The sequence below is a fragment of the Sturnira hondurensis genome, unplaced genomic scaffold, assembly GCF_014824575.4.
Source record: "Sturnira hondurensis isolate 20B ecotype Veracruz unplaced genomic scaffold, ASM1482457v3 Scaffold0019216, whole genome shotgun sequence".
NCBI lineage: Eukaryota > Metazoa > Chordata > Mammalia > Chiroptera > Phyllostomidae > Sturnira > Sturnira hondurensis.
Window position 1 is genome coordinate 7,001,786 of NW_028091847.1, and position 25,758 is coordinate 7,027,543.

Sequence of the window (25,758 nt, forward strand, 5' to 3'; positions counted from 1 at the left end):
TGAAAGCGGTCACAAATCCCTGTTGTTTTCTACGAGTTGTGTTTATTGTTCTAGGTGCATGTCAATAAAGTAAAGAAAGTTTGGTGGTATAGAAAAGAATGAAGCTAAGCAGACTTTCTATTATGCATTTGAGAATTATCTCCTTTTCAAGTTTTCTATATGCCCAAATGTGGACCCTAGGTCAGTTTTCCTCTGCTTTTCAGTCTTTTCAACGACACTTTTCCTTTTATCGTCAATTTGTAAGTACTTAGGAATACTGATTCCTTTTGTTGTTCGAATGAGGAAAACAAAGATAAGACTACCGCAAAAATGCCTTATGACACATTCAGAGCCAAAGTCAGTTGGCTTTGGGCAACTCTTCATGCTCTAGTCTTCCTCCGTTAGAATAGTCAGATGAGAGTTGACAGTTCAAAAGGAAAAATTGAACTAAACTTAACTGATCCAAATTTGAGAGGAACAATGCTTTGGTTTGGTTAAGCACCTTCCATAATAACAATGGTGACATCACACCGACACGGCAGCACCAGCTACGGTGACTTGAATGTGCGTTAAGCATGAAAATTTACTGCCCTTCTCCAGGCGCCTGGTCCTGTATTCCTGCTTCACCCGGGCTCCACTACAACCCTGCTGCTGTTTCTATTGAAAAGGATAGGGACACAGAGGCCCAGTTAATTTTATTAACTGCCCCGGGTCACAGAGTTAAGAATGGCAAAGCTACCCTGGCCAAGTAGCTCAGTTGGGGCATCGTGCCAATATGCCAAGGTTGTGAGTTCGATCCCCAATAAGGGCACATAAAAGAGTCAACCAAAGAAAGCATAAGTGGAACAAAAAATCGATGTTTCTCTCTCTCAAATACATAACTACACAAAGAAATAAAAACTTCTTTGAAAAAGTTGAATAACTGGAAAAACATAACTTTCTTTAAAAAAACAAAAAGAAAAATTCAAACAGGATTTGAACTCAGTTTTTTTTTCCTTCAAAGCTTATGCTTTTCCTACTGTCAGTTTTTGAAAATTGAAAACATGTGCCCAAGGAAAGAAGGATGAGTCCAGACAGACCTGCCCCCATCTCTCAGACAAGCCAGGCATCGGGTGGGGCAGGACAGTTCCTGGCTGTGCCTGTTGTTTCTGCTCTGCTCTCTCAGCAAGGCCCTGGGTTCTGTGGGTGATTGGGAGCTGATGGAGCAGAAAGGAACTTTGATCTCTAGGTCCCGGGGCTTCTTTTCCCAGGGGCCACGATGCCTTTGGAAAGCTGGTTGTGGGAGAGAAGGCCCTCCCCCACCCTCACTGCAGGGCTGAGCTGGGTGGCTCACCGAGGGAGACAGCCCTGTCAGCACTGGCCCTTTCTTCCCCTCCTCTTGCCTCACGACCCTGAAGGGCCCTGGGATCTGCCCCAGGTTCTGATCCGATGGAAGATGGGCTACTGTGGCATCTCACCACAGAGCCTGGCCTGGGATGGCTGCTCTTCCTGGCTGGCAGCTGCTACAGAGAGGGCCAGTCCCATGGACCCATGGCTCCCCCTGGGTCCCTTCTCCCCATTCTGAGTCAGGATGGTCAGTGATGACCCGGGGATCCGGGGCTGGGCTGTGTGGTCGGGGCGTGGGGTGGGGGTGTGACAGTGTTGGGCTCATTCAGTTATCCACTTGTTGTCTGGTGACTTTGAGCATGTCACTTGTCCTTCTGAGTCTGTGGCACCTGGAAACTAGATGACTTTTATGCTAAAGCCAACCTCCAAGGCCCTTTGGGCTCTGACCCTTTGGACGTCAGAGCCTCCGTCGCGCCTAGCCGCTACTCTCCTGGGTGGAGAACGTCAGAAATGAGAGCCACGTGCACTGAGCACTGGGTATGCCAGCTCAGGGGACCCTCAGCAGAGTTCTGTGTTCCAGTTCCAAAGTGAAGACTTGGGGAAAAGCTCAGCATTGCTTCAAGTCCCCATGACTACTAAGTGCTAAAGCCAGGAACTGGATCCAGATCCGCCCAGCCCTGGAGCCTGTTCCCTTAGCCATGCTGCTGGCCTGCCCAGTCTGAGGTGGCTCCTGGGGCTTCTGTGGTGACATCTCCCTGTGGCCTTCAAGGCCTCAGGGGCTAGCAGATAGTCTCTTCTCAGCTCCAAGTGATAGGAAACATGGCCCATTTCAGGGCCTTGAGCTGACACCCTCCCTCAGAGACAGGAATCCGGGGTCCCCCAGCCTGCACAGTATGGAGCCCACAGAAGGAGGCTGGAGAGGCCCGATGGCCGTGACAGTCCGTGATTTCCACTCCACGGTCCCTCTCCTCCTTACACGCACTTTCCAGTGGCTCTGGGAGCAGAGCCCATAAATAAAATATTGTCACCATGCCAGGGTCTCGTTCAGGCTGCTTTGCTAGCAGCCTCTGCCAGCAAAGTCCAGCCAGGGGGAAACCAACTATTTAAAAGTGAACTTGAAAGAATAAATCTTAGTTTTGAACCACTGGGCACAGTTTTGACATGACATGTGAGCACTCCACACTCCCCTGTGTTCTGTTTGGAGAGAAGAGGATCCAAATTAAAGCCACATTTCTACAGAAAGTCTTGTTTTCAATGAGCTTTAAAGAGGAAAGTATTAGCAAACATTCCGCCCAAGCATTGCTAGCCTGGATCTTCCTCCGTCTCCGCCAGCCTTCCATCCCCTCTGCTGGGGAACATGCTGGCTGCTTCAGCACCCTGCAGACCCAGAGCAAGAACACAGAGGGAGGGACTGGCATTTCTCAAGTCTCCTGCTAGGACCAGGCACTGTCCCGAGGAAGTATGCTGGGAGATGCAATTTTCTTTAATCCTCATCAGCCAGTGTGAGCAATGTGCATTTTATAGGCGACATGAAAGGGCAGAGTAGTTAAATCCCCTGGAGAGGAAGGAGGTGGGGTGTCAACCGTTGGCCCTCTTTCCACTGCCACGCCTCTGTGTAGAACGCAGGGGCACCTGAGGGGGTGGGACGTCAGGTGAGTGAAGCTGCCGAGGGTAAGCTGAGATTTGAGCTGGGTTTTGGAGGAAACGGCAGGATTTCCAAAGTCCACGGTGAGCTCCAGGCACAGAGGCAAATGGCCTGGGCTAAGGCAGAGAAGCAGGGATGGGGAAGAAACCACCTCACCAAGGAAGTGGCCTCACAGGACATGGCTGATGTCATGCCCTCAGCTTTGTTCCCAGGCGAGGATGGGAGAAGGGTTAATTTAGGAACACTCCTAATTTCTCCGAAAAAGTCCACTTGGGGTCTTACTGTGTTACTTAGTTTGTAAGGGGCTATGCCATGGTTTCGGGACAAAATTTTGTCCGGGGAAATATTTCTCCCCCTAGAGGAGGCTGAGGAAGCCTTTTGTCTTTGAAGCATGAGACCTGCATGGCCTCCTACATTCCCATTTGCTTTGATTTCCTAAATGCTGAGAAGTAAATCACAAGCCCATTTTGGGGGGTGTAGCCATGTGATGTAAGAAGGGGTTAGTAGCTAAACTAGGCTCTGGAGTCCAGCTGCCTGGTGGAAGCTCCCAGCTCCGCCGTTTCCTGGCTGTGCCCCTTTAGCATCTTCTCTGTGTCCCGGTTTCCTCATCTGCAAAATGGTACAATAGCAGCCCTTACATCCTAGGGTTTGTGTGAGGATTCGATTAGCTAATGCTTGAAAATGTAAAATCACAACCCTCCCTGACTTTCCTTCTCTTTCTTTACTCTTCTTTTTAGCACTTACTGTTAAATTATTTTGCTTATTGTTTGTCTCCTCCCACCAGACGTTACATGAAGGCAGGGGTTTTGTCTATTTCGTTCCCTGCGACATCCTCAGAACCTAGAATGGTTCCTGGCATAAAATAAGATGCTGTAAAATAAGTATGAAATGAGTGAACCACTCTAAAGTACTTAGCAATACATGGCACACAGTAAGTGCTTAGGTAATACTATTTGTGTCTCTCTTTCAATCACACCCGCATTCCAGCCCTCTGCAGATTGTCGGCTCCATCTTCAAAATGTGGTCTGAATCGGATCACTTCTCCCTGGCTCCACTGCCAGCGTTCCAGTCCAAGTCCCCTAGGCTCTTACGTCACACCTGCGGGAGTGACCTAAACTTGATGTCAGAGGCTCACCGGGAGGCCAAGGGAGGCCTCAGCCCAGTGACAGTGTCCAGGTTCTTGTCTCCACGTGAGAGAGGATTTGAGAACTAGACAGAAAGATTCAGAGAAGCACAGAGGTTTTATTAAAGTGAAAATACACACTCAGATAGGGAGTGCATCACCCTGGGCGTCTTGGGGGCTGGGCTTATATTTGGGTTAGTGGGGAGGAGCTCCTGAAGGTGTGGGTCTAAGCAGAGCAGGTGAGGCACCACCTTCCCAATGGGAAAGGAAGTTTCTATCTTTATTTGGTCTTTCTGAAACTGCATGGTGTTGGCGCCTGATGGGTACAGGATTATACAATGCTAATGATATTATAATGGACTATAATTGACTGTAGGTCACCTTTTGGGGTCAGAGTGCCTGGCCCAACTGGATAGAACTGGACCTTATTTGTCTCTGCAGTTTTCCTTGCGAGCTTACTTCCTCTTGCAAGCTGTCTCCATACAGAGGGGATGGAGGAGGGGCCCAGCACCTCAATCTGGCTCTCTTGCCGCTGCTTGACTCCTTGGCTCCATTCTTTCTCTCTGAAAGTCAGGACCCTCTGACTCCATTCTGTAGCTGCATTGATCCCCTAAAATATAGTTCAGGTCCTGTCACCTCCCTGCTGGAAATCTTCCAGTGTGTCCTCATCACACTCAGAATAAGTCAAAAGCTTTGCATCCTTGATGTCTCTACATGCCCTCTTGCTTGGTGTTCTCCCCAAACCTCATCCACCCCCTTCCCCTTATTCACATTGGCTATTGCTGCAGTCTCTTCACAGCCTTAGTTATTCTTCTGGAATGTTCATTCTTCACAGGGTTCCCTCTGACACCTTATGCAGGTGTCAACTCAAATGTCACCTCCTCAGAGAGGCCTCTCCCAGCTACTTAAGAGTCCCACATTCTTCCAGCCCCCCCCAACCCCCCGCTCTCAGGACCTGTTTCTGAGCAGTTAACACAGGTTTTCATGGTCACTGCCTCCCACAGACAGTAAGCACCACGAGGCCAGGGACCCGCTGTCTTGTCCACCAGGGCCGAGAGTGCCATCTGGCCTCTGGGGGTGGAGGGGGGGCACGAGCTTCTGCTCCCAGGTGTGGAGAGGTGGTGAACTGGAGGCCTCAGCGAGGAGCACCCTGACACTCTTCCTTCCCCTGCTCGGCCAGGTCCTGCAGATCTGCCCCAAGGACATGAGAGCTGACATCTGCGTGCACCTGAACCGCAAGGTGTTCAAGGAGCACCCGGCTTTCCGGCTGGCCAGCGATGGCTGCCTGCGGGCGCTGGCCATGGAGTTCCAGACGGTGCACTGTGCCCCGGGGGACCTCATCTACCACGCCGGAGAGAGTGTGGACAACCTCTGCTTTGTGGTCTCCGGCTCCCTGGAGGTGATCCAGGACGACGAGGTGGTGGCCATCCTAGGTAGGTGTTGCCTCTGCTGGAAGGAAGCCTTCTGGTGCCCAAGATTATGGCTTAGCTGTTGGGCAGCCTAAGGCCACTGCTGCCTTCAACCAGAGATTGCACCAGGGGGAGGAACAATTGTTAGCGTCTGTGCCTGTATCCAACAAACAAATAGTTGAGTGCCTGTTTAGTGGCACTTGGGGTATTGCGTGACAGAAATGGGTTTTGTTCTCAAAAGCCACCCAGTCAACTGGGGAGATAAACAAATAAGCAGACATTTGCATACAGTGGAAGGGGCATCTAAAGCTGTATTCAAGTGTCGGGAGGACTTCCTGGAAGAAATGACACCTAAACTGAAAAACGAATGATGAGAATGAGTTAGCATGGAGAAGAGACAGGACAAAGGACAGTTCCGGGCAGAGGGGGCAGCATGTGTGAAGTCCCTGCAGAGAGAGAGCATGGTTTTATGTGCTGAGCTGGAACGCACACATCAAAGGGGTATGGGGAGAGATGGAGCTGGGAGGCCCCCGGGGGGAGGCTGGCCGTGCAGGTGCTGGGATCCACATTAGAGGACTTGGATCTTACTTTGGGGGAGCCAGAATGAAGGGCTTAAAGCAGGGGAGGGTCACGATCAGATTTGCGCTTTAGACAGGTGACGGTAGTTGCAGCATGGAGGGTGGATTGCAAGGAGAAGGCTGGGGATGGCAGGTGAGGTTGGAGACATGTCATCTGGGGGCAAGCTGATGGTGAGCCAATGAAGAGAAGCAAATGGAGCTGTCAAGCAAAAAGCAGAATTGACAGCGCCTGTTGGAGGATTCACTGTGGGAGGAGAGCAGAGAGTCCAGGGGCGTTGTGGGGTTTCTCACTTGGGTAACAGGGAAGCTGGTTCACCAGACACTGTGATAAGGAACCGGGGAGGCAGAGAGAGTTGTGGGACACACATTGGTGTTTTCCATGTTGAGCATCAGTGGCCTTTGAGAGATTCATCCGATTGCCTGAGGTAGCTTCAGGGCAGCTCCTGATTGGGGGCATTTTACTCTGAGTGGGCAGGCCATCATAATAAGATCCATTATTCACGGTCATCTATTCTGCACCAGGCGTTTTACATACAGATTCTCAGTGAACCCTTAGAGTAACCCTGTGAAGTGAGTGTGTTATCCCTGTTTTATGTATGAGACAGTGAAAACTCAGAGAGGTTAGGAGACTCCCCCAAGACCTCACAGCCTCCTGGAGTCCCTCAGACTCCGAAACTTCTGCTCCGCCTCACCTTGTGATACTGCAGTCCTGATGAGGATTTATGTGGTTTGCTGGCCCACCAGGCTGCTGGGTACTGCTAGACACTGTGGACATACACGAGGAGGAACCAAAAATGTATTTATAAAAAATTGTGTATTTATTCTTATATGTTTAAGCTTCAGCCACCTCCAAAGTCCTCTCCATTAAATGCAATGCCCCTGTCAAGATACTTTTTTCCATCGCTCAAAACAGGCTTTGAATTTGTTGATTTGACGCCTTCTAGTGCTTCTGCCATTTTTTTCACCTCTTCCACCTCGGCAAAACCCCTGGGGTCTTTTTTTTATCCAGGGAAACAAGCAAACAAAAAATCATTGGGGGCCCTGGCTGGTGTAGCTCAGTGGATTGAGCGCGGGCCTGTGAACCACACAATCGTGGTTCGATTCCCAGTCAGGGCACATGCCTGGGTTGCAGGCCAGTTCCCAGCAGGGGACTCATGAGAGGCAACCATACATTAATCCTTCTCTCCGTCCCTTCCCCTCTAAAGATAAATAAATAAAATCTTTAAAAAATCATTGGGGGAGAGATCGGGTGAATAGAGAGGGTGGGTCAGGGGGTCATGTCATTTTTGGTCAAAAACTGATGAACACTCAGTGTGGTGTGGACAGGTGCACTTGTAAATCACCATCATGAGATGGGCCGATGCGTTGAAAATGTCTCCCCCCAAAATTCACCGAAGCCAAGCACAGCTTCTCACCATAACCTCAGCTGGTACACTGATACAGATGGGTTCCTAAAATACTCACCCAGCGGGGGAGGCCTGTACGATAAGGAGCCCGCCCTCCAGAAGATAATTCCAGGGTTTGATTTCAATTCCCCCTTATTTTAGGAATCTGAGACAGAGTGATTGCTGATTTTAGGACTATAAGACGCACCGGACCATAAGACGCACCTAGGTAGTAGAGGGGGAAAATAAGAAAAAATTTTTGAAGCAAAAAATGTGGTAAAATATTTAATAACCTGTGACCCTGTTCCACGGCCGCCCCCCACCCCGCCCCTGCCGCAGTGAGCCAGGTAAGCTACATTCGGATTATAAGACGCACCCCCTTCCCTCCCAAATTGGGGGAAGGGGGTGCGTCTTATAGTCCAAAACCACAGTATGTTACACCAAAGTTGGAAATGCAATTCGAACTAAGTTTCTTGACACAGTATTTTTTTTTAATTCCAAACTTTGTTCCTGTTTAGCCTTCAAGAGTATAATATGCAGCCTCCTCTTGCTCCCTCAGCACTAAGCGACCTTGCTCTCTTGGTTACATTCTGCTCAGATTAATAATCAGGGAAGATTTTTCATTACTTCAGCATTTGCTGGAGACTGGAATAGAGACTGGGTGGGGGAGGGAGGCTGAAATTGTTCTCTAAAGTAAGTGTTCTGGATTTCTGGTGTCCACTGCGTTCTACTGACAGGGTTATCCTGTTCCCTGTCTCTCCCATCCACACGATGTGAGGCTTGACTGTGTATGAACGGGACACCCATTACTTTATTGTAGCTGCAGGGAAATGACATTTACACCTGTCTTTAATCAGTGTCCCTGATAAAGAGGACTTCCTGTTAGTAATAGCAGTCGGGGTGTTTGCCTGGCTGAGAGGAAGAGTAACTAGTGACTAGTAGGCTCTCCTTTGAATTGAATTTGAATTGATCTTGTGGTGTAGGGCGTCTTTCACCCATCCCTCTCCCACTCCCCCACCCTGATAAATCACCATATGCCTTTCCAAGGAATGCTATTCACCTTCCGTAGTCTGGACAACTTGAGGGCATTGCTAACTGGAGCAGGTAGGATGCTCAGGGTGCCCTTGTTGATGCCCCTTCAACAGCTGCACTGTCAGGAGTTGAGTGTGGACACCCAGCCATGGAAGTATGACAGAGCCACAGGAGAGGGAGGAAGGCAAATGACTATGTCCAAGCCATGTCCCATTTCCCCTCAGCCTGGGCTTCTTATGGGCTTGATTTATCGTTGGTTTACCTGGTCACCTGACTGCTCCTCCAAGTTCAGCCCTCTGCCTCGGGCCTTCCTGAGCATCCCGCCTGCTCCAGGTAGCAATGCCCTCAAGCTGTCCAGACTAGCAAAAGCATCTTCCATGGGTCCCCAGTGGCCGGGACATTTTAAGAGGCTCTTCTTCTATACAAGGATGATACGAGGTCTTTGAGTCAACCCGACCTCTGGACCAGGACACATTGAGAGGTTCCAAGCTATTTGCTTTCTGGAAACTTAAATTCAGGGCTGTTTTTCTCTGATTAGAATACCTTTTGCTGAATGAATTGAAATCGGTTTGTTCTTACGAAGGGGGTTCAAGCATCGGATAGTTATGAAAGCTATATCTTTATTGCCCTTTGATGCCCTTCAGTTCAACCCAGCCAAAATTTACAGAACCCTTGCCAGGCACTGTCAGAGAGGTGGGGGTGCAGCTGTGGACCCAACAGTAGCCCAGCCTTCAGGGAGCTTCGGTGGAGGAGACCGACATTACTAAAAAAGCAACAATCACACGGCTTGATACGTGCGATCATAGAATGCGGGTGCTTCTAGAGGATCATGGGACAAGTAATTATCGAGCAGCTGCTGTGTATCCAGTGCTCAGTGATAAAGCGGAATGGCTAGGTCCCCTTCAGTTATCACAGGACAGGAGTCTTTAGGAAAAAAACCTCATTTATCTCATCTGTTTGGTTTCTAGCCCCTTGTTATCAGCTCACTCATTTACTTTCTGCTGATGTGTTTCCTGCTTTCAGTTCTAATACTCCACCCCATTCTCTGTTTAATTTTAGCACAGACTGCAGGAGTGAGGAAAAAGGTCACTGTTCATAACTGAGTGGGTCTAGTGTATGTTTTAAGAGAACCCTCCGGAATGCGAGAGTTCTAAGGGATGGTTTTTCAAACTTGCTGAACTGCAACTCACCATCTGAAATGTTTACGACACCACGAACTAATCAACATGTGTGCACACAGTTATACATAAAACTCAGTACTTACTTTTGCGACATAAAATGCAGCTGGCATTTTCTATTAGATTCTGTTATTTTTCATTTAAAAAGAAATTGACTCTCATGACCCACTAAGTTGCTTTCTTGACCTGCTTTGGCCCCCAGTTTAAAAGCACGGTCCTGCAAACGTAGACCGTATCTTTCTAGGAGTGAAGGCCATGCTGTGTCCTGAGGACAGAATATACTAAACAATCTCCTATGAGGTTTTTTTTTCTGCTGATGTTCTCTGCCTTCATTTTGAAATGACACCCTCGCAATCTCCCTTTGGAATTCTCTTAGAAACTATTTACTGTCTTCTCAAATTTAGTTTCTCAGCTCTGCAAAATAAATTTAAGATTTCACCATATGCATTTTTATGATATTTTTAAAAATAATTTTTCTAGTTTTTTATAGATATGAGTATAAAAAGACACAGGCATCCATTTCAGCCCCTGACCAAGCAGCACTATTAACATTTGCGAGTAACTCTCAGTCTTTCGCAGTGTGCATTACATGGCCAGAGTGAGTGGATCCATCAGGGCTGTGCTTCAGTGCAGTCCATCTCTGCAAGTCTCCATCTTATAAAAGCAGTATTTAAATGATCTTGTTTCGCTGTGACTTAATGTTTCTGGAGTCACTTTTATGAGTCCTGCGTATGTTGTGGTTTAATCATGGGTCATCTTGGGTCTTTTGTTTTGTTTTATTTCATTCTGGCAAGACTGAGGTCCTTTTGGCCGGGCTGCCTTGAGTAGTGTAAAGAGCCCTGGACCTGGACCTGGAGACTTGCTGTTGCTCTGGCTCTGCGTTAACTCCCGCAGGAGTTTCCACTAGTCGGTTCCGTCTCCAAGGCCTCCTGTGGTTCTGCCAAGCCCATCCCAATGCATCAATCCCATTGGCTCACCTACCTCTCCTATGCGCTGAGATCCTTTGATTTCACATCTCTGGCTTAGCCCAGCATGTGGAGGGCACTAGAAGCTGCTTACTGCGTTGAACTGCATTGAATCAAATTGAAAGTCAGGCTGTGAAAGTCCCCATGGGCCAAAATAAGGGTGTGGACTTCCTCTTGTGGGATGAGGGGCCCAGAGAAAGTTTCAAAAACAAGAGTAACATGAAGATCTGGCTCCACAAATTCGGAGGTGTGGAGGCTAGTAGGAGGCTTAGGTGAGAAACCATGAGGACCCCAGGGAGGTGGTGGGAGGAATGTAGAAGAAGAGCCGGAGTCCAAAGATATCAGGGGAGGGAGAACTTCCAGAATGTGGGAGGCGAAGAGAGGGACTAGTTTCTGGCAGTGACTAAATAGGCAATAGAGCTGGAGGAGGAAGAAGAGGAGAAGGAGGATTGAAAGGTGATAGGTTTATTCTGTTGAGCCTGCAGTGTCTTTTTGGAACAGATCTGGTCATGGCTTTCAAAGACGAAACCCTTCGCGGCTTGTGGATGGGCCAGGGAAGGCGAGCAGCCATGAGGGAGGCTGATGGGCGGACCCATCAAGTCATCCCAGTCAGCTTTCCGATTGCAGTCCTGCTGCCACCGAGCTAAGATTTACACTCTCCTGAGATGAACGCGTGAACATGTAAATACTTTCTCACAGATGGAGTCTTTTTCCCCCTAATAGGGAAGGCATGCTCATCCTTGCTTTAAATAATCCAATGACCTTGCCTGGATATTGATGTGGTATCTGTTTATTTACCAACTATCATGGCATAACATGGTGTTAAGCCTCTTTGAGGAGGGATGTAGAGAAAAATCCTTGTCTTGAATGGACGTTCTTTCCCAGCTGGGGAGATACATGTGTGGTTAGTGACAATGAGTAACACAGGCTCCCCTTTCTGCAGACTTCCTGGAGTGGACGGGGAAATGTTGGTGGAGGAGGTAACAAATTGACGGGGCTTGGCAGGACCAGCAGAGTGTCTGCTAGGCTGGGTTTTAAAGTGGGAAGAGCAGCATGAGCCTCCGGTGCCACTCGAGGCAGGATTATGTGTAGGCATATTCAGGGACCAGTGCGAGCAGCGTAGGCTGAGAAGACTTCCCACGTTGGCTGGTGATTCTCAATGTCAATGAGTGTAATGATCAGATGGAAAATTTGTTCACAGTGCAGATTCCCAGGTCCCTCCTTGTGGATTCTGATCTTGCAGCTCTAGGGCGAGCCTTGGGGTCTGCAGGGTCAGCAAGCCCTCCCTCCCTTGAGTGATTCCACTGAATGTGGTTGGAGGGCGGCACCTTAGGGACATTGTTGTAGACAGTCACTACTTGATGTTTTTTGTGGAAAGAGATGAGATGATGATCCTGTAAAGCAGGGAAGCCAGAGGTAGGGGCCCTTTATCATAGTCACCTAAACCATATGAAATTGCCAGTGTTCAACTATTTCTGACCTGCCAAAACGGTAGGATAGACGACTAGTGATCTATACGCAAGAGAAGAGGGTCCAGCCTAGGATGGACTCTGTGAAGATGGAGTCAGGATTCGGATATATGAGGCAGGGCATTGTAGATGGAAAGCGCGGTGGAGGCCGAGGCCTGGGGAAGGATGTGTTTTGTGGCCATGAAACCGGCACTTGGTGCTGGAATTGAGAGCCCTGAGGGGCAGCAGTGGGGCCTGGGGCTGGGGAGGCAGCTCAAGGCTCATCTGGGGGCATTTCTAAGTGTCAGCTTGAAGAACTAGGCTGTGGGGAACCCTGAAGGTGGTGAGTCATGCGTGACACCATTAGAACTGTGGTTTGTAAGATGCATGAATTAGACACAGAGACCAGCAGGTCCTGAGGTGACTATGGCTTAGAGAAGAGATAGGCGTTGTCAAGGCCCATGGGCAGGAGATGCTAGGAGAGAAGTAGGCTGCCAAGTAAAATACAGTTAAATTTGGATGGCGTATGATGCACAAGTTCTTTTTAGCTTAAATATTTCCAAACAGCAAATGGGACATATTTATGCTAAAAAAAAGAGTACCCATGTGTCTGAAATTCAGCTTTAACTGGGTGTCCTGTATGTTTATTTGCTAAATCTGGCAACCTTAGGTGGGAGGGAGGGGTGGATGGGACATTCTGGAAGGAGAGTCTGAGGCTGTACACTCGGAGTGGTCAGGGAGGTGCGAGGGGGGATTCTGACGTTCGAGTCAGAAGGGAGGTGGAGACATTGGTGATGTAAGGCCTCCAGGAGAAGGAGACCGGGGAGAGAAAAGTGATGTGGTTTTGACTTAAAGACCAGTGGAACCCTCAACAGCTACTCAGCACGGTGGGTTGTTGTTGGGAAGAGAAGCCAGGGCTTCAGACAGAGACTTAGGATTCAGAGGAAAGAATGGGAGTAGAGGATGCGGAGAGAACAGGTACAGAGAGCACATATGAATATTTTTCAAAATAACCAAGTATTTCAGAGCATTTTAAAAGAAATGGGAGTTGGCCCTTCAGCATGCTCACAAAGAACTGTACATGTAATTAGAAACTTAAGGTGAGTAAAGTGAGTAAAATACAATTTTTAAGTGCGATATAATCTCAGCTATAATTGGAGAAATGTTTGAGGATAAAAGCCTTGTCACCCCCCAGCATCTTCATCAGCATGTCACAATCTCCTGGCTTGTCAGGCTATAGAAGATTTTCTTTTTCTTTGTTTTATATTTGTCTATTTTCTAATCTTCTTTAAAATGGCATATGCTACTTTCAAAATCGGTACATTTATTTTTCAAACAGATCTTGAGAAAGTCAACATCATTCCAAGTTTTATACATCCTTTCGGTGTTTAGGATACAATTTGGAAAAAAAAACCAACCTTTTTAAAGACTTGACATTCACTGATATAATCAGAAAATGATGACATTTATTTTAGTAGGAACCACCAACCCCTCCCTCAAACAGTTCTCGGTTAGGAAGACAATTGGGCTGGACAGGGAAGACAGACTGGCTATCTCACGCAGGTTTAAGAAACAGCAAAAGCTTTCTTTACACCCTCATTATTTTAGAGATGGAGAAGCTAAGCCCTTCACAGAGATGCTCCTGAGATTTTTGTGAGCTGGAGGGGGTGAGGGGACGTCCCCCACTCCCTGCACTGCCATCTTCCGGGGTGCATTATTCCACATACCGAGTGGACTAGCTGAAGTGCCATATAATAAAATGTGTATCATAAGGTATTTTCGTGCTCAGCACAAGAGGAGGAAGCTCTGCTGAAGTGTCTCTCTAAACACTCCAACCAAGCATTAATATTCATGCCGTTGTTCCATCAACCAGAGCAATTACATTAAATCCACACTGTAAGCGAAGAGGTATAGTGTGAATAATCTCGACATTCAGCATTGCAAAAACATTTGTATCACGTAATGAACATGTTACCTGATTGAGAGAGGGTGGGGGTGGGGACCAGGCTCTCTTTCCTAATTCTGTTTTTGCTTAAGCAATTTTTAAAAATTGGTTTTCAGTCCCTGAAGACACTGGCAGTTAGGAGAGTTAATAGATCTTTCTAAAGGACATTCTCGTAACTTTACTGTCCAGGCAGAGCAAATTGGTTAAATAAAAAATTACAGTAAATCAAGATGTAAGAAGTTTTACTGGCAGGCAAAGTGTTTCCAATATAATATTAAGTGGGGGGAAAGCAGAATATATGACTACAGATGCAGTAACAGTAACCTCAATCACATAAATATGCATATATGAGTAGAAGGGAGATGGAACGTGTACCATAATGTTAGCTGATGTTTTCTGGATGGTGGCCTATTTTTTTAATATATGTCAATTATTTTCTACAATGCACTTGCAGTCATACCTCAGGACTTGTCAGCTTCCGAACTTGTCAAACCCTGAACTCGTCGCATTTGGATGAGAAAGGCATGTTCATCACTTGGCACTTGCTTGGGACTCCTTGTACTTGCTCGAACTCCTGTGAGTCACGCTGCTGCCCCACGAGAGAAAATGCCTCATCCCTTGTCGCTTGCTTCGTGCTCATCAGTTTTGTGATTGGTCTCAAGTTCCGAATGAATTAACGACAGGTACTGAGGTACCACTGTAGATGGTTTTATAAACAGAAAGGGAAAAATCAAGCGACTTTTTAATTTTCACCTAGAGCAATCTTGGAAAATTATCACCTGCTTGTTGGGGAAGATTTGTGGTCCATGTAAGTTAGTGGAGAGACATTCAGCTAACTTAATTTTATCCAGCTGCAGTTGTGAAGAACAGAAGGAGACTCGTCGTGATGCTTCCAAACCTTTGCGTTAGTTTCATCAAGTGGGTGGCCCCAAGCAAGCAGAGGTGCGGGGTCCTTTGCTCACACTCAGCGTCTTCTCCATGAGGAAGGCTGGTGTCCCACATTCGGGTGAGGTTTCCATGCCTTTACAGAGAACATTTGTATCATAAGCTCATTTCTGATATTCATGATCTTCATTTCCTTTTAAATTTTGTCTGTAGGTTCAGTGTCAGCTGAGTGTCAATCTGGATCAGAGGGGACTATGGGAGTGTTTATGAGCAGGTCAGCAAATTCCTTCTTGAGTCGGGCTGACAATGGGGCTACCCGAGGATACCCAGGTGCCTGCATGCAGACTAGAGACCAAGTCGCTCCCTCAAGCCATCCATCCTAAGGCGTTCTAAGTCTTCCCTATCCTGGCCCACCTTACGTCGATCGCTCAGACCCATTTTTGTCACTGATGTGTTGATTCAGTCACTCCATGAACATGCCAGGTGTCATGCTGGGGATTGGAGATAAAACGATGAACCAAACAAATGTGTCTGGCTTAGAACTAACAGTCTCACAAGGGAGACAGGCAAGTAAATATGCAGTTGTATGATACAGTGCCAAGATCTGTATTAGGAGTAAGAATGGGATACTGTGGGAGCTGGTAAGATAGACCAGCCAGGAGAAACCAAAGAAGGCTTCCTGACAGAGGTGGTATCCGGACTGACACTTGCATGATGAATTGAATTCCACCAGGTGCAGCAGTATGATATTGGTGGTTGGGCTAAGGGATTAAAGAGTGTTGCAGGCAGAAGAAATAGCATCCACAAAGACGTGAAAGCAGAAGAGTGACAGAATCACATTTGTGTTTGTAGAGATCATCCCGGCTGCCATGAAGAGAATGGATAGCAGACAGGGAGACCAGCGAGGAGGATGCTGAGAGATGAGTGACCTGAAGTGACTCAGTGGCAGTGGAAGTAGAGAAAAGTAGATACGCTCAAAAGACATTTGGTAGATCAGGTTGTCAGAGCTTGGTCGTTTCCTGGCTGTGGGGACGAGGGAGGAGTCTGGAATGACCCTGATGACCTTCACTGGGATGAGGGACACTGGAGTCTAGGTTCACCTGGGAGGGACGCCAGTTCCATTTGCCCCTGTGGATCTGAGCTGAGTGAAAGTGTCCAGTGGGAGATCCTGGTCTCGGAAGAGAACCTAGGCTCAGGGCATAAACCTGGGGGTCATTGTGATCCAGGTGGCGAGTGAAGCCAGGGAGAGGAGAGGTGGAGCAAACCCAAGCAGCAGGGGGAGGGTGGGTAAGAAGCAAGACCGTCTAGAGTGGAGCCCGGAAGAATACGTTTATATGGGGCAAGTGTGAGAGCCTGCTGTGAAGCCAGCAGGGGGGGAGAGACTGGGAAAGAGGGGGATTGCAGAAGTTAAGGAGAAGGGGAATGGTATCTTCAACTGTTCCAGAACTTTATTCACTGACCAGATGACGTCATGGGTTATAAAACACGCCAATATTTCGTTGCCCAAGAAAGAATGCTGCCAATTAAACTGTGACTTATCACTGATTGTAAGACACGTTCTGAGTTCAGAGCTAAAAAATGCTAAACAACTTAAGTATATACATTAGAATCAAAGAGCTGTTACAAGCGGAGGACTAACAAATATCTTTTAGCTTTATCAGGAAAACTTATCGACTATTGTGAAAGTAGTGTTAGTGGATTAGGGGTGTCAGGAGCAAGATCAAGTATGAAGAGAGGTGGGTGTTGGGTTCGGGGGTGCTTAACAAATTGCATTGATCGCCCCCGAATTCCAAAGCACGAGAGAGAAAATAAGATAGGCACAAGACAAAAATCATCTTTTATTTTTCTGATAAGGCTAATATTGGAGAACGTGCATGGTATCTGCATCCAAAGAGGCTTACCAATATTGAGCCCCAGAATCGGACCCACCCTGGCCGTGCTGACCAGCACAAACCTGCCCCTGTGAGGATCACCCTGCAAAGCTCATGGTGTGGAGGGACAGAGAGACCTGCTTCCTGTGAGCAGACAGGCCCCGAGGATGGAGCAAGGGGCTGGTCTCACACGGGCAGCCTCTTCTCCAAACTCCTTAGACAAGTGGAAGAGAGAGGCCAAGAGTGTGACGTGGTGGAGCTGCCTTCCCAGAGGGAAACATCGGGCGGGCACAGGTAGGTCTAGGTCATTTCCCCTTAGCAGTCAGAGGGCAGAGGCAATGTAAATAACTACCGACAAACCGAAGCTGTAAAAGGAAGCTCAACATATCCCAAACCAGCTGTCTTCGTTCCCAGCCACCCAGCTTTCTTCCTCTGCTCTTCGGAAAAATTGCCTGTCTATCTCATGTATCTAAATTGTCTTGCCTTACCATAGAAAGCCAGCTCCATTTCCTTTTTCTCCGTGAAGTTGCCATGGTCCTGCCTAGCCCAGTCTCCACATACCTTGGCATTCCATTTTTACTTGTTTGATGCTTCGTCGTTACCTACATGGAGCCAAAGTCGTAAGTTTGTCTCCTTAATTGTAAGGCCCTTGAACGTAGAGACTATGTAACACCCATCCGTCTTATCCCCCTCCGCCACTGGAGCGCTGCCTGGTCTGTGGGTAGGGAAGGCCAGATTGTTGGACTGGATTGAATTGTGTGCGAAGATGGTGAGATGTAACCCCGCCTTTGGGAACCGCCAATCCAATGCAGACTTGGCGTACGAGGTCACGGGTTCCTGTGAAGGTCTTGTTGACCACGTATGTGGTTGACCCACGCAGCGTCCCATCTCCGCTGTAGGGCTGGTTTGCAGAAAAGTGCAATTATCACTGCCCTTTGTGCTGACCTCAAAAGAAAACAAGTATTTCTTAGACATCATTGAACTCTCCCGTAAAACCTAAAATGAGAGCCGACCTTTCTAGAAGGAGACAGCCCTCTGAGGTATGTGGTGAAACGTGCACCTGTTCATGGGGCTGAGGCCTTCCCAGCGTCTCCAGTCCCAGCTTTTTTAGTTGGCAAAAGAAATCCATCAAAACATATTGGCTCAGCCCCCGACACCACAGCACAACCAGATAAGACGTGGCAGGTGAAGCTAAGGCTTTATTCCTAGTAGCGTATTTTTACCACTCGGACGGGAAGGCAAACTGATGAGATTCCACTATGTCTGTCTGTCCTCGATGTGCATCCCCACTTCTCGAAACCGTGGCAGTTGAAGCAGAGGTTCCAGAATGCCAGCGGCATTTTTGTTGTTGTTGTTGTTTGTTTGTTTTTTGTTTTCCTCAGTACGAACAAGAAGAGGGACTTTGCAGATTCACAACAGATAAGATGAGGCAAAATTCAAGGTGTCAACACTGTGCTTACCCACTCTTCTCCACGATCTCAGACAACCAAGGGAGAGAGCCATCAACTCATGTGGGAGAGTTATTAAGAATTCCAAAATAAGCTGGAAAGCTCGGACTTGGCACCATTGGGGTGGGGCACGTGGTGGCACCTGAGGCAGGGTCCCCAGCCCCTGTCTGGCCTGATGCAGCGTAAATCTCCCCAGTACAGTCTCTGCTGAGCCAGGCTCCCCAGTCCAGTCAGGGCTGGGCCAGGAAGAGGGTGAGTATGGCCGAGGTGTTTAGCTCAAGGTTCTGGAGCGTCTGCTGTGAATGGGCTTCCAGAGCCCCCCAGCATCACGTTGCTGCACAGGCCTGCAGACGTGGAAACCTGTGCTTTTCCCTGGAGCAGACGAGAAGGCAGGTGTGTGTGCGCCTCCCCACTGAGCTCAGCTTGCTGCCCCCCGCCCCCCCACTGGACAGTGGACTCCTGAACTGGCTCAGGTGTGGGCTCAGCTGCTGCACAGCTCGCGCCCCCCCCCGAAGGAACATTTACACGAGACAGAAACTTGGGTTTCTCTCGGGTAGCAGTCCAGGCATAAGACAGCTAGTATGGCAACTCCACGGTGTGAGCACCCAGCCTTCTTCCAGCCTGTTGCTCTATCCTAACTAGGTCATCACCTTGGCCTCCTGGTCCAAGAGAATACGCAACCTTGTTCCAGCCAGGAGGAAGGGACAGAGGGGAAGGGCAGACCCTGCCCCAGAAGTTGTCACCATCCCTGTGTTCCCCACACCTTAACCAGCACGTGGACAGATGGCCTCACCTCGCTGCAGGGCAGTCTGATCATCTTCCTAAAAGTCGTGGGTTCTGTTAGGATAAAGAGGAGAAAATTGCTTTAGGGAAACAGCTGGATTCCCAGGCCTTAACCTCCCAGAGATCAAAGCTGCCTCCGACTGGTCCTTTTCCCTGTTACTTTGCACAGCGCCCATCCAAGGCAGGTCTCCATAAATGCTGACTGGGAGGAGGGCCAGCAGAGGACACCCCCTGGGAGCACTGCTCAGCGCCCCCCCACCCCCCACCCGGGGTGGAGGCCCGTGGCAGCGTGAGGAAAGCTCGTGGGGTCTCGGCAGTCATCTCACCCCTTCGGAGCCCACATTCCTCTTCTTACAATGCGGCTGATGATGCCTCTGCAATATCCTTACAGGGCTGTTAAGAGGATTCTTTTATTGTGGCTACTATTTTTTGCACGGCTACTATGTTCCAAGCACAGTGCTTTGTCTGCCTTATTGCACGTGAAGCTTACAGCAGCCCCAGGAGGTGGTATTTTTATGCACATCTTATAGCTGACTCCACTGAGACCAGGAGAGGTTGAGTAAGACCCCCAGCGCGTCGGTTTCTGCACACCCCCGGAGTGCCTGCTGAGTGCCAGAGACACTGTCGGGGTGCAGCCATCAGCGGCAGGAGGGGTGGTTCCAGTGTGCCCAGGGCGTGCGTGATGGCAGCTGCTCCGGTTAAGGGGTCACCCAGACCAAGCAGCAGGGTGGCCTGTCGGAGGCAATGCTGGGAAGGTCCTGAGGGGAGAGCGGAGCTGGGCCTGGAGGAACTAGAAGAACCTGGCTGCGACTGCAGGGTGGGGGAGGGGGAGAGGCTGGCAGAGGCCAGCTCAAACCCTGACAGGGGGCGGCTGAGCTTTAACTCAGCTTGTCTGGCCGCGAAGCTAGCTTGTATTGAGAGAATGGATGAGGAAGTACTCGGAAGACAGGCTGAGGCAGTACCAGGGAGGGGGAGATTTTGGTGAATTTTTTTTGTGTCTTAGACTTGTGTCCGAGGACAAAGGAGAGGACCCGAATTTAACATGCCTGGCACATGTGAGGAATGCAGGAGGTCTGAGACCTGTGCATGTCCTCACCGACGTCTTCCTGGACCATCCGTCAGTGGTGTGCACACGGTCTGCTCAGGGCTTGCTGGGGAGAGTGACCCAGCCCCTTTACTCTGGATCTCACACGTGGAATCATTTCTAGGAACAGAAGACAGTGGCTTTCCCCCTCAGAGACCCTCTGAGCCATGCCAGGGTCTCTGCAGTCACATTTCACCATCCCCATGAAGTAAGTGACAGGCCCCTCCAGCCCTGAAATGGGTTGAGGACAGAGGACATCCTGATGCCCCAGAGAGGAGGAGTAAAGGCAGTGGGGGCTGGGAGGGGCTGGCCCTCATTGCACCCCATGTTCCTGGCGCCTCTCAGCACCCACAGTGGGGCCGCCAACATCGCAGTGGATCCAGCCACTGAACGAGCTGGCGTTGCACAGTCAGGGTGCAGAGTATGGCAGGTGTTCGGGTGGGTTTGCAGCTGAGTGAGGAGACCAGGCCCCTTCATCAAAGGATTACAAAATGCAATGGCAACACTCATCTCTGCAGGTAAGGGAAGGAGCACATAATCCAAAACACGGGGTTTTCCAGAGGCAGAAGCTTTCAGTCCTGCCAAAAAGCCAAGTCCTGTGCCGTTTCCTCTCCGTGGAGTCGTCTCTGTGCTTCATCTTCATGCTGGTTCACTGGAGCCAGCTCACACATCCTGGAGTCTTCCCTGAGCCCTTGAACTTGAGCTGATACCCCTCCTGCCATCTCCCCCATCGCAGCCCCTGTCATGTTATAATCCCGAGTCTCACGGCACTGTGTCTGTCATTCCACTGCCATCCCTCGGCCCCTAGGAATGGTGCCTGCCAGAAGCTGCGTGAAAGACTGACTGAGTCCATTCTAATTGGTTTGGGTCTGGAGATAACTTGACTTTAGTGGCAGATGATGACTTTAACTGCAGAATTATTTGTTGCCTAGTGCAGGATTCCCCACTGTGAGGGGTCCTCACAAGAGCAGGTGACAGGGAACAGCGAGGAGAAGCAGCTGTATATTTCGTTTTTGCCCTCCCCTCTCTGGCCTGCCAAGCTGGCTCAGAACTTGTCTTGGAGTGAACAGAGCCTTTTCCTGGAGAATTGTCAGTTTACAGTAGAATTGCTTCCTCCCCTGCGACTCTTTAACATGAGGATGGGCTGTGCCACCCTCCCGGGGCCCCAGTTCCAGCACCCCTGGCATTTGCCCTGATCAACCACCCCTCCAAACCTGCCCAAGTCCTATTCTCCCAGCTCCAGCCTCCGCAAGTGCCCTTCACAGGATGAAATGATCCGCAGGGTCTTAGTGTCTCCTGCGCTGTGTGCCCCCTGCAGAGATCTCTCAACCTCTCCCAGTGCCTTCCTGGCCCTGTGTCCCGGCTTCCATCTGTGTGTCTCCTTCAGTCCCGCTTTGTAGCCCGCAGTTGTGTGGGACCCTTCCACAGTGGAGGTGCGGTGGGGACAGCCACATGTAATTGGGGGTGGAGGAGGAGGGATTGTCGCTGCAATGGTTGCTTAGAGTTTTAATTAGGCTGCCTTTCCTCACTTCCCTTTTTAAAAATTTCCCCTCCGGCTCAGCAAGTTCACTTAGAACGCATTTTAGAAATTGGAACGTTGCTTTAACATTCTGCACCCAGCCCTTCAGTGTAATAAGTAAATCAATAAGCCAATTGCTTCCAGTAGTTTGATTTCCCAGTGCACTGGCGTACCTTTTGTTCTCCGGTGAATGATGATTTCACACCAGGGAACAAGGAGCGAGTGTGGGCGTGTGGGGCTCACCCTTCGTTCTGAGCTGCAGGCTGTTCTGGGAAGTCCTTGCTCCTAGCCATGCGTGGAGCCTCCGAGTAGCCGGCCAAATGCTCGGTGCCCTTCCCTCTGACACTTTCCCCAAGCTGTGTGTCTCGCAAATACCTTTCCCACTTGCCGGAACAGTCCTGGGTGTGTTTTGAATCTGACAGGTCCTCCAACACCGAATTCTTACATCTTACTAACGTGATTTATACAAAAATGTGTCCCTCATGGGATTCAAGTGAGGACGACATTGGGACCGTCCACGTTAATTATGATGACCTTACTGAGAAGCACCTTTTGCGGTAGAACCACCGTCTACTTAGTGTTTCTGCCAAAACCTTTGCTGGGAAAACTTTGCAATGGGCAAGTTGTCATTTCTAAAGATGCACTTACTTATTTCATAGTGAGTTTCAACCACAACCTGGTTGCCCTTCGTTTTAAGCAATAGGTGTGAGGCTGTTTATACACTGAATTTTTACAGTTAATTCACACGTTAAATATATGCCAGGAGCTATTGTTTTACTTTGTGGATTCTTTTAGAATCAGAAAAATGACCCTCAAATCTGTTTGAGAAGTATAATGCTCATGGGTTAGATCTTGTTTAAATGAAGTAATTTGGTTCAGAACTGGGCAAGATTACCAATGTTCTTCTACTCACAACAGTCCTGGCTTAGTTATCCCCCACTACGTCCCAATAGGAGGAGGCAAATTGTGTAAATTCTGCAGTTCTCATTGATATTCAAGATGCTCCTTCAGGACAGTGTGTCCCTGTCCTTGGTCTTTCTCGTCTCCCTCTTTCAGGGAAGCGAGTGGGGTGCTTGCTCAGACCCGGGACTGGGATGTTCCGCGGCAGTGTTAGGGAATCTGTTAAGTCTCGAGGGCCTAGATCTCTGTGACTCTGTGTCTTCTGGCGATCTGTTTCTACGTAGCAAACCAGCCCCGCATTTAGTGGCTCAGGAAACTCATTACTGTTTCTCATCATTCTGTGGGATTTTGGTCAGCTGCTTGGTTCTCACCTGGCCTTCCCACGTGTGGTGGCAGGCCACTGTTGGCTGGGCTGTGGTTGACTGCCCTATTGGGCTGGGAGGCCAAGACGGCTCATTTATATGAGTGGCAGAGGCTGGCTGTCCACCGAGAGCCCTGCTGGGCTCCTCAGAGCACCTGTGTACGACCTCTTGTCCGGCTCATTTTTCTCGAAACGTGGTGGCTGGGTTCCAAGAGACCCGGCAGAAGCTGCAAGGCTTCCTGTGACCTTGCCTCAAAGTCCCAGACATCACTTCTGCCACTCTCTGTGCGCCAAAGCAAGGGACTAAGGTCAGTCCAGAGTCAAGGTGAAGAGAATTAGGCTCTGCCTCTTGATGTGAGCTGCAGGATACAGATGGGGTCCATCTTTCAATTTCCATAGTGCACATCAGAAGAAGAGTACTCTCTAGAGGAATGAGATTAAGTAAATATGAAAGGCAGGAGAGGCACCACGATGCAGCGTAGGGAGTGTATGGAATGACTAACACGTACAGACGAAGGACGCACTGGGCTCACTTGCTGGGCAGACTCAGTGCTAGGGAGCAGGGAGCACACACTGAATGAGCCTTTCTCCATGGAAGCCAGGTAGCACCCACGGAGAGAAACATCCCCATCCACTGGCCACAGCCCTAAATTAGCCCACTCCTAGGACAGGTGACTGAGTCACAAGGCGGCAAGGGAATTTAAATAGCGACATTTTAAAGGCATGTTCACCTAAGAGCTCCCTCATGCATGTGTCTTACTCACTGGGAGTCAGTAAAACCATCTATCTCCATACATTGGAGCGTCACGGGACTCACGGACACATAAAGAACGTGCAGTAGCGTATCTGGTACCTTGTTTCTCAGCTCACACGGTAGGAGTGCTCGCAGAAGACCGTGCCCAAGGGGTGCTTGTATACTTAGAACCACACCTTGCGTGTTTAAGAAAAGGTCAAGTTCTGTCCAGGTGCCTGAGAGTCTGATTGCCTTCATAGCCTGAATCAGGAAAACAGCTGTCCTCTTCACCGTACCGCGTCACGGGCACCTGGGTTCCCTCTGCGGAGGGTGGCTGCTCTGGGTACAGGGTAGGCGACTGCCTCGAGGGTCGTCAGGGTTACTTTTCACCCTTGTAGCTTTGTTTCTTTGCCCCTCCGTACTCCTCTCTGGCTCCCCGAGGATTCAAATTTGTGTTTATCTGTGCTGAAAATTTAGAGGTGAGATAAACAACATTTCAAGCTATATATAACCAGAGACAGTGCTTTGTATTAGACATACGTTAAATGTTGGTTGCTGGGAAAGGTGGGAAGAATACCCCAGGTGGGAAAAGCAGGTATGTAGAGGTTGATAGAAGTTTAACCCAGAATACGGCTGTGTGGGGTCAGCACTTGATTGATTGGTGACGTACACTCCTGTGGAACGCTGAGCCCTTAGGACCCTGGAGGTACCATTTATATAGGGCCAGTATTTTTATATGAACAGGAGGAAATTTGGCAAGGGCAAGGAACATGGAAGAGGTGTGGGCGAGAGGGTGAGGAGCGGGGCCACCATACAAACAGGAACTCAGGAGAGTGGACAGATCACACCAGGAGACGGAGTCTGCCCTTGCCTTACTTTGCCCACGTAGGTCATCCCGCACAGAGGAGGCTCCTGTTGTTTGGTTCGATAAATGGTCCACAGCCTCCCTCTAACAGCCAACTGCAGATCCGCCACTTACCTTCCTTCCTTGCTTCTGTTGACTCTGAACATGGACAGACCTCCTCCTGTGTGCCAGACACGGTGTTCCGTGGAGGGACAAAGCACATGAACTTGTGCTGGGAAACACACCATGAACAAGCAAATGAATAAATAATTCGGGATTGGGACCCGTGTTTTGGGAAGCTGGGGGTGTGCTGAAGAATACAGGGGTCCCGTTTTGGTTAAGATGTTCAGGAGGTAACGTGAACGATCCCAGAGTCACCAGTTAAACGTTGACATGCATGGGTAGCACTTTTAAGCGTCTCAAATTGCACATTGTTATGGCTCAAATTAAAACCGTTGTTGCCTTTGCTGAGCCCAAGCTGCGGGAGGAGCCACATTTCTGGGGAGCAGGGGGAGCGACCCAGGGGCCAGAGCCCTCCTGGATGACAGGTGCCTCATTCACCCCTGTCTCTCCCCAGGGAAGGGAGACGTGTTTGGAGACGTGTTCTGGAAGGAAGCCACGCTCGCCCAGTCCTGCGCCAACGTCAGGGCCTTGACCTACTGCGACCTGCACGTCATCAAGCGGGACGCCCTGCAGAAGGTGCTGGAGTTCTACACGGCCTTCTCCCACTCCTTCTCCCGGAACCTCATCCTCACCTACAACCTGAGGAAGAGGGTGAGCTGGCAGCGTCTGTTTCCTCCCTACCGGGAGCAGTCCCCGTGCGCTTGGGGTCCTACCGTGGACCGGGAAAGTCCTTTCGTGGTTTATTTAAGTGGAACCGTTGGTTCTCTTCATTGCTTGCTCTTCAGAGCTTTTGCTATGGAATGAGGGAGATAGGAATGTTACTGGATCAAAAGATGGATCCCTTTCAGAGCTGGAGAGATGCATTCACGAGTGTGTCCCTGGGCTTTCCCCCAACAATACGTAGACCTGTAATAGTTTGGAAAGATGACTGAAACATGAGATCATTAGTCAGTAAAATGGCTGAGTGGGGCCACTTAATATAAACTGAATTCTCCCTGGTGTCTGGGACCCGCTGAGTGGTGTGAGGACATTATCCAGTGGGTAATAATAATTTTTTAAAAGATATGAAAATGATACAGTTGGATGTGGAAAATAAGGAACATATGGGCTATGATGGCCTAAAGAATGTTTTATATACAAATGCTAATTTCACTGGTTGAGGAATAGTATTAGCTTTGAGAACCAAACGATTTC

General features: G+C 49.2%; 1 protein-coding gene across 1 annotated transcript in view; it reads left to right on the forward strand.

Annotated features, from left to right (window-relative positions):
- Nucleotides 1-25,758, forward strand: part of KCNH1 (potassium voltage-gated channel subfamily H member 1) — a 320,423-nt gene that overhangs the window by 219,878 nt on the left and 74,787 nt on the right. The window contains exons 9-10 of the mRNA XM_037027620.1: nucleotides 5,254-5,506; nucleotides 25,019-25,215. Of these exons, the coding sequence (XP_036883515.1) occupies nucleotides 5,254-5,506; nucleotides 25,019-25,215 (450 nt within the window). The remainder of the gene's footprint in view (nucleotides 1-5,253; nucleotides 5,507-25,018; nucleotides 25,216-25,758) is intronic.